The sequence below is a fragment of the Callorhinus ursinus genome, unplaced genomic scaffold, assembly GCF_003265705.2.
Source record: "Callorhinus ursinus isolate GAN/ISIS: 27379988/994484 unplaced genomic scaffold, GSC_fseal_2.0 scaffold6, whole genome shotgun sequence".
NCBI classification, from domain to species: Eukaryota; Metazoa; Chordata; class Mammalia; order Carnivora; family Otariidae; genus Callorhinus; species Callorhinus ursinus.
In genome coordinates this window covers 64,969,013-64,984,153 of record NW_027397068.1, presented here as the reverse complement: position 1 = coordinate 64,984,153, position 15,141 = coordinate 64,969,013, and the positions used below count along the sequence as shown (strand labels likewise).

Genomic DNA, 15,141 nt, shown 5'->3' with positions numbered 1-15,141 from the left:
GTTTGGGATTCAGAATTTTTGGTAATTTAGAAACATAGTGTGATATACCTCTAATTTTTTAATAATACACCCCAAGCAGGGTCTAGGTTGGCATCTATTAATCAAATCTGCAGCAAAATACATGAATATTTACACCAAATGCCATAGACATAAATAGCTCATAACAGTAAAAGTCAGGTTTTGCCACTGTAAGTCATGCAAATGTTTTTGGTTTTCAGAGCCTTTAGGATTCTGGGATTGAGGATAAAGGACTGTGGGCCTGGGCTTATGGCGCCCAGAAAAAAGGTTCCAGGAAGGAAAAACAATGACACATGACATGTTTTTCGCTGAGATCTTACCTCCTCCATGGGGATGACCTGGGCATATCCGCCACCTGCAGCGCCTCCTGAACAATAGAGCAGGTACCATTTGAAATCATTCACCAAGTACAGCTACACAGGATGAACGGCGTCCTAGGGACACAGCTCCCCAAACCCAGCAGGAAGGCCTGCCCCCCCAAGATGAAACAACAGGTAGTAAAAAATATTAACTGGCTTTCAAAGCAGAATAAAAGGGGAAAAAAGTCCCGACTTTGTCCAACTATGCAATGGAAGGACTTCAGTTTCTTGGTTTAAAAAAAAAAAGGTAAAAATAATATAGCAAATGTCATTACAGCAAACATGAGATTATTTTGTTCATTTATTGTCAGATCTATGCAGCTCCGTGTTATCTAAATTGCACACGCTTGAAGTACCAAAAAACTTTGTTCGAAAAAATCCATCTGGTGAACTCAGACTAACACATTATAAAATTCAGTCAATTGATTTTAGATAATAGTATGTAAGGTTTGGTATGCTGACTATTGCTCAAAATAGTACAGTTACTACATTAAAAAGATTTTGCTTTCTTTAAACAAGAGTGATACCTTCCGCATCCTGTCATTTTTATAGTGTGCCATGTTCTTTATATGCTCTCTCATTTGGTCCTCACAACCCAGTAAGCCAGATACTATAAACCATTTTGCACGATCACAGATGTGGCTCAGAGAGGTGACAACTGGCTAATGGTCACACCAGCGGTAAACGACACAGCCATGAATTAAACCACAGCCTTCCTGCTCCGAGTTTAGTGCTCATTCCGCCGCATAATGTACGACATCCTATGAGTTATCAGTACTTAATGAGCTAGGGCTTATTAACAGCTGTGACAGTAACATAAATATTATTCTGTTAAAACCCACAAAGTGCCAAGAACAAATAGTAATCGCAGCAACAAATGCTATTGTAATGTGAGCTGAAGGATGACCTCACGCTAAATCAGTGGAGGAGTAGTGAGCGTGAAGGTGACGGATGTGCGTCCAGCACAGCCAGGCAGAAATTTCACCACATCTCTGGCCACGGCCAGTCAGTTTCCAGAGCTCGGCAGGCCTGACAGCAGCTTTGACAGGATGAGCCCTCGGGCCCAACTGAAAGGCTCTCTAACTGTTTGGAGGAAAAGGCCTTTCTCTGTGGCAGGGATGATAAAACACCAATATGAATGGCAGAATTGCAAAATGGCTTGGCAAAGAAGGTCCTGATGAGCTTGAAGGCTTCTGCCCAAGGCTGGAGTGGTGAGCACAGGCCCAGCGACTGCTCCAGGGAACCAGGGAAATGGGCTTCCTGGGGGGCTCAGCTGAACGCCCCGCACTGCAGCCCCGTCTGCGGGGGGAACACCTTGGGGTGACCACCACGTACTGAGTGTGTGTGTCGGGGGGTGCCCGTGGGGATGAAATGTACCAGTTCCTCCGACAAGTTTTAACTCCCTGTTGATAATGTTCTTTCACAGCTTTTCTCTGCCCCAAATTTTGCCCTGAAAAATGTACTAGTTGTTAAATCACATACCTTTAACTCCAAAAGTTGGTCCTTGAGAAGGCTGCCTGAGACAGGCAAAGGAGTTGATGTTCAGGTGTGCGGTCATTGCTTGTACGAGCCCAACTGTCACTGTGCTTTTCCCTTCCCCGAGAGGGGTGGGTGTGATCCTGGTTTGGGGAGAGGGAAAAGTGAATTTCATAATATTTCCTGAACAACCTATGCAAAATCAACCTAAGGTACCAGAACCAAATCAGAGGATACTGGAAGAGAACACATCATCCCAAAATTCACCTAAGTGTTTCAATTTTCATGGCCCTTTACAGTCTACCCACATGACACAGGCCATGCTTACACTGAAGCCAAGATACAGACCACCTTCAGCAAGAGACCAAAAAAGAAAAGTTATTCAGCAGTGATAACATTCTCAGCTTCAAGAAATGCCATAGAATTATCCATCAAATGGTTTAAATAATCAAGACAATGTTGTGTCTCATTCTCTCTTCTAGGGCCATTTCCTGGGAGCCCAATGTGGGCACAAGGCCTACTCAATGATCCACGGCCAGACTCTCAGGACTGGAAGGCATCCCGTCGTCCCCACTCTTCCATCGCCTTTTAGATACTAGTGTTCAGGGCTTGTCTTTGCCATGTTCCAACACAGTGATGGAGGCTCGTTACCTCTAGGGTAGCCCATTCATTTCCAGATAGTTTTTACAGTTAGAGAGTTTTTTTGTGCCAAAGAAGAGATGTCTGCATTCCAGCAGCTCCTATCTCCTGGAGTCAGACATACTCAACTCCATTCCTTCTCATCCAACAGCCCCTCAAATATTGGGAAAGAATTAGCCCAACACTCCTCAGCACACTAAGGAGAGCAGAACTACTCTGGAGGAGCTTGTTGACCACAACACTCTACAAAACCAAACATCACACCACAGTTACACCATCACAGCATCAAGTAAGAGGACAAGTGTGTATTACACTCCCAAGTCAGGACCCATAAAACTGTTCCTTAGCATACTCTAACCAGTGTTCCAAGATTTAAAAACCATCCTTGTGGCTTACAACTTGGTCTCAGTGAGTTAGATGGTGCGAGTCAGGCTGTCCAGGATGCTCCATCACAACAAAGCTGATAATCAGAGTTTTTTCACCTACGAAACCTAGTGATATGACCACAATGAAGTAAGGCCCTTAGATATATCATCCCATCCCCAACTACCTCAGACACACCATGGCAATACAATCAATCCTTCTTTTATTAAACATTTATTAAGCACTACTATGTGCCAGGCCACTAGATCCTGGGGATGCAAGTCCAAGTTGGACTGCATCACTGCCCTCCCAGAGCTTACAGCGGATGGGAGATATGGACAGATCCACTGGCAATTAAAATGAAAGTGATAAACACATAGGACAGAAACTTGGCAAAGAGACTGTGTTACGAGAGCACGTGGCGGGAGGATCTGATGAGATTTGGAGCATTGGAGCAAGTCTTCAGAGAGAAAGTAACACCGAAGCTGAGATCTGGCAAATGAATAAACGTTAGCCAGATAAAATTGAGGGTGGGTTTGGGGTAGTTAGTATGTGAAGCTCTGTGCTTTACATTTATTGGGTTCTTTTTTATCCTCATTTGATTGATGAGGAAACAGGAATGAGAAGGTTCAGTAACTCGCCCGGGGCCACACAACAGTAAGCAGTAGAGCTGGACATCAAAACCAGGCAAGCCACCGGACTTCCCCAGGTCACTTCTATGGAAACAGAAGAAATTCCAGGTTACTTCTATGGATAGAAATTGTTTAACTGCTGTTAACCACTAATTAGCAATTTAAAGCATGGCAACAGGAAAGATCCCTCAGTGAGAGTAAACACAGTACAAAGAGGGGTAAGGACAGAACTGTCCAGAACATGTTCTCTTAAGGAACAGTCAGAAGAAAGCAAAAGGAAACTCAGAAGGAGCAGAAGAGAGAAATCTTGAGGGTGAGGCAGGGGTGTGACAGGGGAGTCTCTGAAGGGAACCACGGAAGCACGCACAGAATCACGTGACGCAGAGATGCCTGAGGCCAGGTGAGGGCCCGGCAGCCATCACTGCACGTAGCGACAAGGCTGGTGGTAGGGAGCTGGTGCGCCAACCCAAACCTCAAAACTCCTCAAGCCACACAACACTTGGTCATCATGAAGTCAGTTACAAGTGAGTGTTTACACTTTGAGTAAACTTTCTATTTTCTTAGTACAACAAGAAAAAAAGCAGTTGGTCAGCCACAGGCATCAGAATCTTATGACAGCCTGAAAAAAAATGTGGTATCAAAGTTAGGGTAGATTAAGTACCGTACTGACCATTTACTGTTTGCAAAGGAATAGGTGGTTTGCTTCAGTGTGTCACATGAAGAATTACATTTTCATTCCCAAGGATGTGCTAACATAGCTGCTGGAGAAGGCCCAAAGGAGACACACCCAGAAGTGACCTCCTCAAAACTTCAGCTAACCATCCAATTCTTAATTAGAAACACAGGACCGCTTAGCTTCCTGCCAACTAATACAATTCAGAAAATCAAAAAGCAGGAAGTATTTATTGGGAGCAATAAAAGGAGAGCTACAATAAAAATTTTATTTTACCTCATTCCTATACTTGATTGCAGACTTAGGTTTAATTGTTGTCCCACTATCCTTAACTCTGACTCCAAATTATCAAGTTGATTCAGAAAACAATGAGCACCATGTTAACCTAATTTCTTTTTTCTATAAGAGCTTAGAGTTTATGGAGTGGGAAGTGTGGTTTTTGTTCATTCTCTTCCTCAACATCTCCCTGCAGTTTTATCTGCTCCTCTCTATATCCCACAGCATTTATTGTGTATTTATTATGTAAATTTTCTGAGGGTATCATTACGAGCCTCCTGACACGGATGTCCTGCCTACCAGCCTACAAGCTTGCTGAGGTCAAGGACTATGCGCATTCTCATTGCGTTTCTGTCACCTGTCCAGGCACACGTGAACAAAGAACGCTTGACAAAGCAATGATGTCTTTTCTAAGACAAATACGTTTACTGTCGACTACAGTAACAATGTATTGAAGTACTCTGTGACAGTTTAGACACATACTAAAAGAAGTTTACCATTTACTCCAAGGTCAAAGAGATTGCTTATGCAGATTGTAGTGGTAAAACTGTGCATGGTTCTCAAAATCTAGACTCGAGAACAGTATTATTGTCATGAGCCATGGGTCTAACCAGGAGCTCCAAACTACACACTCAAGCAGCGTGTGAATATATATCACTCATGCCAGGTATCTTCCTGACTGGGAAGTTTTTAAAGGCTTTTATGCCTGACAACAAACTGTATAGTCCACTGGCTTGTGTTTCCCATTGCACGTGACTGATGTGAGCAGCTCAAAGGCCCCGTCAGTAGTGGTTTCTTCTGAATACCTTTGTTTTATTTTGCAAGTTGTGCATGTAGCAAAAAACTCAACAGATATTTAAATAGTTACCCAAGGCAGAAAAGCAAAATCTTAAAAAAAGTCAGTAAAGGTTATTTTTACACTTACCAAAAGGAATATTAAAAGAAAAAAAAATCCAATGAGGTATTTGGCATGCTACACATGAAAGAAAGTGATGTGAATGACTTTAATTACTCTTTAATGTGAAATTCAGTCTGTTCACAGACAAATTTGGGCTTCTTTGTGAACTGCTCTGTCTGAGCAATTCAGAGAAGTTCTACAAACTTCTGCACAGGGATCGGTGAAGGGCCAACGGAGCCCGAGCCTACACACATCCAATGCCCTACAACTGCACTCCGAGGCAAGTTCTCAAACAAATTCCTTTTCATTAGTGTAACTGGGAAAATATGTAAAACTCAAGAGCCCCTAAGATTCTTTTGGCATATTTCCCTGAACAAGTCCCAATACTTTTCATTTTGTCAGGCAAAGCAAATACAGTGATGTATAGGTGTAAATACCACGCAATGTGTAGCTGATGGAATACAGATGATTCTGACGGAATGAGAAATTCTGAAGTTTGAAGAATAGCTTTTAAAACGAATTAATCTGTGCTGCATTTGGGTTATTAACAGAAGATTTTTTAAAATCCCATTGTTTTAATTTTATTTCTACTGTTGACACATTTAAATCACATTTATGTGTAAGTTCAAATGTACAACCACAAATATATTATTTAGGTTTCTTGAAGAATTACTTGAGTTTCTGAATTCTGCTAAAGCATGGGGAAAGACTCATGTTACAGTATTCAGAAATAAAAGCAGGACACCAAATGGTATTTATAGCATGATCTCAACGTGTAAAAAGGATAGATATACAGAGAAAATCCTGGAAGGAAATATAAAATTTTTTTAACATTTCCAAGTCATGAGAGATTTCGTTTTCTCCTTTTTGCTTTTAACATGGTAATGTAATTTTTATACTGTAAGCCAGTATTATTTCCAGAATATAAAAAAAAAAATCTTGCAGGAAAAGGAAATAATTCTCCATTTAATGGAGGGGTCCTTTCTATTTCTGAAGAAGCAGGGACAGCATGTGTAATGGTTTGACAATTGTCACTTTCCATAACTGATGTGACCAAAAGTAAAACTATGGAGGGGGTCTTTATTGCAAATGAACTTTTCATTTTAGATTATAAATAAAATGACTGTCTGGTGTTTTAAACTGATCTCAAATATCCAGCTATTAAAAAGTTAGATTAAAAAGGCAGCTTACACACTTAAAAAATGCATTTGTTGTTTGTGTGGTTTACACAGCGTGGTATCTATTTTCTAAAATCCTTCAGGCTTTCCTGCAGACGCAGGTACGTCTCAAATTCCTACCCTCACAGCTTTTTTTCCTGATGCAGTTGAAAGGAACACAATTTAATTTTTGTTCCTTCATAGATCTTTGTTTTAAAAGGAACATACACCACAATTTCAGAAAAAGAACTGTTTATCTCTCGGGGTTAAATTTGTACTTGAAAATTGAGGTTTCACTTCATTTCTATCCACAAAACGACAACCTGGCTTCTTCAGCTCAGATGCACATACCAATGCCAGCAAAGAGACAGGGTGGGGCAAGAAGCAACGTTCTACTGGGCATGGGCCGACACACAGCCATAATCCTGGGAAACCAGGCTAGCTGTCACTCTCCAGCATGCGGACAGCCCTTGACGGTAGGACTTCAAGTTAAGAATCCGATAACAATACCATCAGAGCTTTTGTTTCAGAAATATCACTTCTGTGTTCCCAGCTAAGGGCAGGGCCATGTATAGATTTGTTTTTATTTCCAGTATTAACAAGTGCCCAAAAGAGTAAGTCACAGCCACTCCATATGAAAAATTACTGCTTGATTCTTCCTTGGTATACGGAGAGCCCATCCTCCTGAGTTTTCCTTAAATCTTCTCATCTTAAGCACGGGGAGAAAACCAACAAATCCACCTACCAAAATCACTCAGAGCCTGGAAAAAGGGAAGCAAATTTGTGGATAAAATACTAAATTTACTTTTGAAGTTCTGAATGTCCCAGAGTTTATTTCTGAAAATATACTGTATCAAGCACATTCCAGAAAAGCAACACTGATTCCATGTGTGCTCCATACCCTGGGACCCAGGGGTCCCCCAACCCACTCCCCAAGTCAGCTGGCTCCTTTCATGGATCTGGCCCCGGGGGTGCCTGTAGGTGAGGCCAACCTTTCCTCTCAACATGGAGCTTTCTTGCAGCTCAGTTACGGAGACGTTAGGGGTGGGGTCCTAGCTTGGAAAGGACCCTGGTAGGACTGGGAGTCCAACTGTAGTGAGCCTGAAAGCCTGAGGGAGACTTGAGCCACAGGCGAGGTATAAATTCCTTAAAACCACAGGCACTGAGTGACTCTGAGAGCCCTAGCTGTCTATCCTTCCAAAAGAGTGACAGAGGGGCTGGAGAAAGAGAAGGGAGAAGGGGAGGGGAAGAAATATGAAGAAGTCATTTGGCCATTAAGGAGGTGAAATTATGGATTGTAGTTTTATCTTTATTTTAAATGGTTTTAAAACATTGAATTTAAAACCTCTAGGGATTTTTCCTAAGGAGGTCATTAGGCAAGTATACAAGTGAGCACATGCAGGGCTGTTGATTTTATCACCGTTTACAGTGGCCAAACATGGGAAGCAATTTGAGTGCCCATCAACAGAGAGTTGGCTAAATAAATTGTGGCACATCCTTATGATATTTTCAAATCATTTTCTGGCCTGAATATCCTTGAAGAATTGGAAGCATGCTGACCTGTCGGCCACTGAGCCACCCGGGGCTTCACGGTGCTGAGAAGATGTGTGACATGGAATCCACCCGCGTCCCAGGCATTTTTAGTGCCCCCTGACCCAGAATCTAGGATGGAAGCAGTGGAATGATACGCAGTCATGCAAAATGATCGCCAGCTCTACACTGGCCCACACGGAGGGAGCTAGGTACCTGACACACTGCTGAATAATCACACTGTTTACAGAATAGCTCAGGGAAGATGAGCTCATTTATGAAAGATTCCCTGTGTCAAGATGATCTCAAAGGTTACCAGCCCCTTCCTCCAAGTGGTAGGATTTGGGATGTTTTACTTCTTTGTTGATACTTTTCTGCATTTTGGGATGGCTTTATGAGGATGCATGACTTTATAACCGGAAAAAGAAACAAGGCGTTTACATTAATAATAAAATCTGGAAAAATAAAGTTAACCAAGAGAAGGGTCCAGTTGTAAGAGATGTCTCTGCCTGTTAACAAACAGGTTTTTGTGCCTTAAGCCTTGGCCTATATATCATCACTAAGTCACTACAATGAAATTTCAAGACAACAAAGGAATTTGTATGGTCTTCTGATGTTCCCTCAGGTCACATTGAAAAAATATTTTAAATCCCTTGTTTTCTATCATTTTTCAGCCCGTGAACATATTTCTTCTTTTAAAAAGAGGGAAAATAAACACTCCTTTTCACAAAAGCTCTGCATTTATCTTTTATAAAATGACCAACACAAATGAAAATGGCCCAACATTAATTTTACAATGCAAGAAAAGAGAAATAATGAACTTTTATAATACAAATACATAAATAAACATTAAGGATATTTAGAGGAAAATCACCTGTACATTTTCCATTAAGATGTTATTTCTGAGTAGAACACAAATACCCCCTGCTCAGTTCAAAATATTGTACTTCTAACTCTTATTTTGATTTTTATCACAAAAAAACTAAATGAAAAATCCAAGACAGAACAAGGATAATCAAAACATAATATGAGAAACAAAAAAATAAAATACTGGATTGGCAACTCGTTACACTTTATATATTTTGTGGAGGAGACTAATTTGTTTTACACTGAAAATGAAAACTTACCTCATGTCAAATGAAGGAATGCCAAGTGAAATGGACAAAAATGTCAAGCTTGAGAAAACGACAGATGTGAGGGGTGTGATGACAGACAGAAACAGGGAAGAAAGTTTTATAAACATGCTTTCTTAGTAAAATAGATTTTAAAAGTAGTCTTACCCAGCTACTAAAACGTATTTTCCATCTGCTTGATCCTTTAACCTTTCCAACAGGGACAAACGTACTTTGGCTTTGCTTTTGCCATAGATTTCAATTTCATCTGCAAGCAATCCTATCTCCTTGGCAAGGACATCCACAGCTTTTGGAGTCTGTGCTCTTGAAATCTCAAGATCACTGTGGGGGAAAACACATAAGAGGCGAGAGTCTCCTCAGCTTAGGTGGTCACCGCTAGAGTGAAAAGTCATACGCCACGCCAACAATTCACTCAAAGCAATTGCTTTGTGTTCCTTTCTCCCAAGCAGTATTAAGTACAACTGCTAATAATTAATGTGCATGAAAAAATGGTACATTTCTTTAGGGAAGCAACTCTTAAAAACTCATGAGGATCGTAGAACTCTGCCCAGGTACAAAGGTAACACCGATACTATAGAATTGTATACTCCTTGTAGAGTACAGTGCTCTCTGTGGCTCATCACTGTCACCGCAAACCATGAATAGATGGGTCATTGCATAATGCTCTTACTAGGCTGCTGCATGTCTCTTGGCTCTTCAAAAATGTGGAAATGCTATTTTGTTTTATCTGTGTCCATGCTTTTTCCTCTCTTTTTCCTACTTCGAATCCAAAATCATATTTCCAAATATTTTATTAATTGCATAACCATCAGTAAAAGGTCCTAGCACTCGAAGCTCAAGTTCAGACACAGGAAAGTTTAGGAACTCCCGAGTGTCACTGGGCAAATCGTTTATTCTATTTTCCTCGCAAGATGAGAACACCACTGTTCAGCTTACAGGAGTGCTATGACATCGGCAGGTGCTGAGCTTCTCAGAAGAATCTTTTGGGGCTCCTGAGCTCAGCTACTTGTTTTAATGGGGGTTCGGGCCATCCATCTGCTGTACTGAGCACCTGTTTGAGCGGAAGACATAGCAGGCACAAGACAGAGCCGGAGACAGCAGACCTCAGAGACTCGGTCGGGCATCAGGGTTGACACTTGGGGAGACAGCAGTGCCCTGCCTCACGCTGGGGCCCTTATTTGGGGGCCCAGTGGTCTCCACTGGCAGGCGGCCCCCTGCTCTGATTTTTCTTTCTCTCGCTCCTGCTGATACTCGACTTGAAGCCCTCCCACTGCTCTGTGTTCTCCTCCACGACCCCATGGAAGTCTGACCTTGGGGCACGAGGTAACAGTGAACCCACTCCCAACCCGAACTTCTCTGAAGCGCGCTAAGTACGGCAGCTTGGAGAGGGTCAGCGCGGCTCAGCCCAGATGCAGATGAGGGCGGAGCTCTCTGCTGCCTTCCCTGGCTGCACCTGCATTTTCGTTTCCAGCTCTCCCCCGCTCGCTTCACTGCCTATGCTCCCACTTCATTTTGCCTTCCTGTCTACACCTGGTTTTCTCTTTCTCTCCTCCCCAAATCTCCTAAATGGAAACGCCGACTCTTGGAAAACCTCCAAAGTTTTCTCCTCACTAGCTAAAGAGTGACAGTGATACCGTTCTGATTTTTGAGGAATTTATAAACTACTCAGCCTGTCTTTCTTCCCCCGCCATACCTCAGAAGTCAAATTTGGTTCAGCAAATAAAACACTTCTTCCCCCAAGTGGAATTTATTTAGATTTATGCAAAGACTTTGGTACACAATTTGGCAGAGTCCACCTCATTTTTTTTTCCCGCTCTCTGTAAGTAGAACGTACTCATTTACTTTTAAAAATTAAAGTCCTTTAACAACGTAAGTAACTTAAATTAAGATATTTGATGAAACAGATTACAACAAGAGGGGTGACATTACAAAACACACATTCCCTAGAATTTATATATTAATGAACACAGAAGGGGACTACGAAATTCAGTCTATTTCAGGGGTGAAAACATGGTCAGGTGGGAGGAATGGAACCATGACCCAAGGAAACAGATCAAATCTAAAAAGCAAGTTGTTATCAAATGAAAATTCATCAATTCCTGGAGGCTTTATCTACTGATGATGTGTTGTTTTCAGTGCATTGTTTTCCAATGGCATTTGTGCATGCCTGGACGAAGAGGGTGGGGCCAATTCACTGGAGTGGGGGGCAGCCAGGGGGCCCACGATGAGGCTGGAAAATGCATTTCTCTGGCCCTGATATCATTTTTTTTTAATTTTATTTTATTATGTTGGTCACCATACAGTACATCATTAGTTCTTGATGTAGTGTTCCATGATTCATTGTTTGCATATAACACCCAGTGCTCCACGCAATACGTGCCCTCCTTAATTCCCATCACCGGGCTAACCCATCCCCCCACACCCCTCCCCTCTAGAACCCTCAGTTTGCCCCTGGCTCTGATATCTTATCTAATGAATTATTCCTGCAGTATGTATTTCCAAATTTATGCAGAGAATATAGAGCTTGCACTTCATTAAATGCTCCTCTGAAGAAAATATCCATCTGGAGTATCACAGCATTACCCTGTCAGATAGTAGATATTACTATGTTCTGAGGAAAGCTAAACTCACTTCCCACATAGAATGGGGTTTGGTTTGGTTGATCATATGCCCCCAGCGTAGATACCTACATGGCTGTGAAGACCAAGCTGACAGGTGAGTTGGGCATTTCTAACACTGGAAAGCATATTCCAAACATCATATTACCGTATTTTGTCAAATAGAAGACAGCATTATGTTACAGACCACTAAGAAGAAAAAACAATGCCTTTTAATGCAGGATACATCAACAGTCAGGGACATCCTGACTTCAGAAATGAAAGAAATACACACCCTAGAACTGATAGAATATGGTACACATGTTCGCTAGTATTTAATTTTTAGGGCTTAAACAATAGAATAAATAGTGCAGCAATGTGATTAGAGAAAATTATCCACCATCAGAGCCATAATACCATGAAGTGTGCCCCCACCCAATGGGTAACTTTGGATATCTGAGGCACTTTGGTGCCCTGACGTCACTATAAACAAATCTGGCGGATACCTTGGCACGGGGGAGAGAGGCTGGAGTTTCAAGCAGTGAAGTCTCCACCTTGCATGCTGCTGTTCACGTAGCCATCTCCTTCCACTGCTGACCATGTTCTTCAAGGGACAGAAAGGAAAGCATGTTATCCAAGTAAAGGCTGACAGGGTACATATCTAAACTATGAAGATATAGTTCGGGGATGTTATGTCATGAATAGGATTAGAGTTGCACGATAACCCAAGTGAGTATCAGGAACACTTTTGTTCACATGTAATTAGCGTTGTAGATTTGTCTTAAAAAGGAAAATGTGAGATATAGGGACTTTTAAAATAGGTTAAGTGTTCGCTAAAGTCGTCAAGTACTAGAATAAAATTATAGAATGGGTTCTTCATCTCAGTTAGAAGGGAAAAAATGAGGGAAATGTGAGAATGCATGAATGATCAGCTTGGATGCCCAGCTTCCAAACTCTGCAACACCATTTCAAGTGTGATCCTTTTACAGTTGATGTTCTAGAACAAGAGCACTGAATTGTTAAACGGTGATACACAAAGAGAGCCAGAGAAATAAAATTTGGCTTAGGTTGAAATGCGACACACAATACTTACAGAAAGGTATCATATCCCATTTGGAAGTAACAAGTTTTATTTATTTTTATTTTTTTAAAGGGGGGGTCAGTTTATTTATTTGTTTATTTTTAGTGAGCGCCATGGCCATCGTGGGGCTTGAACTCACGGCCCTGAGATCAAGAGTCACATGCTCTACCGAATGAGCCAGCCAGGCGCCTCTGGAAGTAAGAAGTTTCACTGTATATACCATGTACATAAGAAAGAAACTAAAGCTTGCTTTTGCTTAATTCCAATGTGGCTGGAATCACAGGCTCCGGTTTCTCTCCTGATAGTCAAGGTCACTGCCAGCAGAATGCATAGCTCGCATGGTGGCGAGCTGGAGATCTTGGACTTTGGGTCATATAGATGGTTGTGGTTTGAAAAGCAGTCCACAATCTTTAATACTCCTGTCTTTGAAAGGTGAGCCCGATTCCCTTTCCCCTGAATGTGAACTAGACTGGTGGCTTGCTTCTAGCAAAGAGGAAACAGGTAAATGGTGGTGGCTGACTTTGACAGCTAGGTCATAAAACCTACTGCGGCTTCCTCCTTGCCTTCTCCTTTGGATCAGTCATTCTGGGGGAGGTTAGCTGCTCCTATCACGAGCAGCTCTACTAAGAAGTCTGCATAGTGAGGGTCTAAGGCATCTTGCCAACAGCCATGTGAGTGAGCCATCTTGGAAGTGGGAGGCTCTGGCCCCAGTAAAGCCTTCCGTTGACCTCCTGATTTCAACTGCATGAGAGACCCTGAGCCAAAACCATACAGCTGAGCTGTTCCCAAATCTCTGACCCACAAACACTGTGAGATAATAAATGTTTATTGTCCTAGGTTGCAAAATTTGGGGGATAATTTATTCCACAGCAATCGATAACTAACAACAGACCCTGATTTGGGTCCCTGTCCCACACTTGTCATGTCACCAAAGGCCTTATCTACCAAATGGGAATGACATTATCTTCCAGGGCTGTTGTAAGAATTAAATGACATTATGTGTGTAAGGTGCTTAACACTGTGTCTGCTCAACAGAAAACACTTGCAAAATGTTGGCAACTATTCATCAAAGCTCTCAACTCAAAAATTCTCAAAGAGCTGCATCAAACCAACCTGAATCCGCAGAGCTGCAGCAAGGAGACTCACATCATTCTCTGCAATGAGACCATTAAGATGTACCCCAAGAGAACCACCTCCAAGCTTCCCTAGAAAAAATTTGAGGGAAAAAAAACAACAGACTTTTGGGGTACTGTCATTTACAACCAATTGCTCCTAGTAAAAAGCCAGCACACTGAGTGATGTTCTCCTTTTCAACCAAGGGACTTAGGCTGTCATGCACAGCTCCAGGTGGGTCACCAGTCCCCGGCACAGCCTTGCGGTTCTTGACTGACTTGAGTCAAGACTGGGTAAAAATCGTGCTTCTACCCCTAACCAGCGACTGTGACTTTGGGCCTGTTAACTACTGTAGGTAGTTACAACCCCACACGTCTGTGAGAATTAAATGTGACACCAAAGTCCTTGGCATCTGATGTATATGTTTAAGTGACACATACGAAATAAAAGCTATTTCACTTAAGTATACAAAGTATAGGAAAGGGGACTCAAACACAGCATAATCGCAAAGTACTGTGTGAAAGATCAGGCTGTCTTTGATAACTTTAAAAATCCCCATCATAAAAGTGATATGACCAATTTTCCATAGGAACTGAGAGATTGTGTTTTAGGATATTAATTTTAGGGATGACCTGGTTTTCAAACTACAGAGGCATTTGGAAGGATTCTACTCCCTTCTTCAGTTGGCACTTACAGAGGTTATGAAAAGTAAGCACACATGTAAAATGCTTTAGTCTATATCCTCCCTTAGAGAAAAGAAACATTTCTAATAGCAACTTTTTTGAATTAAGAAACTATTTTCCTCTAGTTTGGACCACTCTACTTTTAAATTATCCATTTTGCTGACAGTCCTTTGCAAGAAAGAGCACAAAACACTTAAGAGTAAGTGTTTTGTGATGTTCTATAGTCAAATGTATTAAGGGTGTTGGAAAATCATATCCCTCCGGTATCATTTCAAGATTAGCAACACTTCACAGTTTTATAAATCATATTTAGGCAAAAGCCAAGAGTCTAGAGAATGAGATTTGTTTTGTTTTGTTTGAACCACTAGAGATCTGATCTAAGGGTCTTGTCCAACCATTATGGAAAAGAAATATGCTTCTCTCATTTTTATCTCTATCTTTAAATGACGAGGAAATAAGAAAAAGCTACATGCCAGGAGCTGGTATCAATTTATCAACGCACATTCCCAGAAC

The 15,141-nt window shown here is 41.6% G+C and overlaps 1 protein-coding gene across 4 annotated transcripts in view; it reads right to left on the bottom strand.

Annotated features, from left to right (window-relative positions):
• The window catches only part of MTHFD1L (methylenetetrahydrofolate dehydrogenase (NADP+ dependent) 1 like), a 185,235-nt gene that overhangs the window by 132,986 nt on the left and 37,108 nt on the right, over positions 1-15,141 (bottom strand). For all 4 annotated transcript variants that reach the window (XM_073894092.1, XM_025866325.2, XM_073894090.1 and 1 more), the window contains exons 9-13: positions 13,946-14,037; positions 12,258-12,355; positions 9,302-9,475; positions 1,860-1,996; positions 339-385 (exon numbers count right to left, since the gene is read on the bottom strand). In XM_073894092.1, coding sequence (XP_073750193.1) covers positions 339-385; positions 1,860-1,996; positions 9,302-9,475; positions 12,258-12,355; positions 13,946-14,037 — 548 coding nt within the window. The remainder of the gene's footprint in view (positions 1-338; positions 386-1,859; positions 1,997-9,301; positions 9,476-12,257; positions 12,356-13,945; positions 14,038-15,141) is intronic.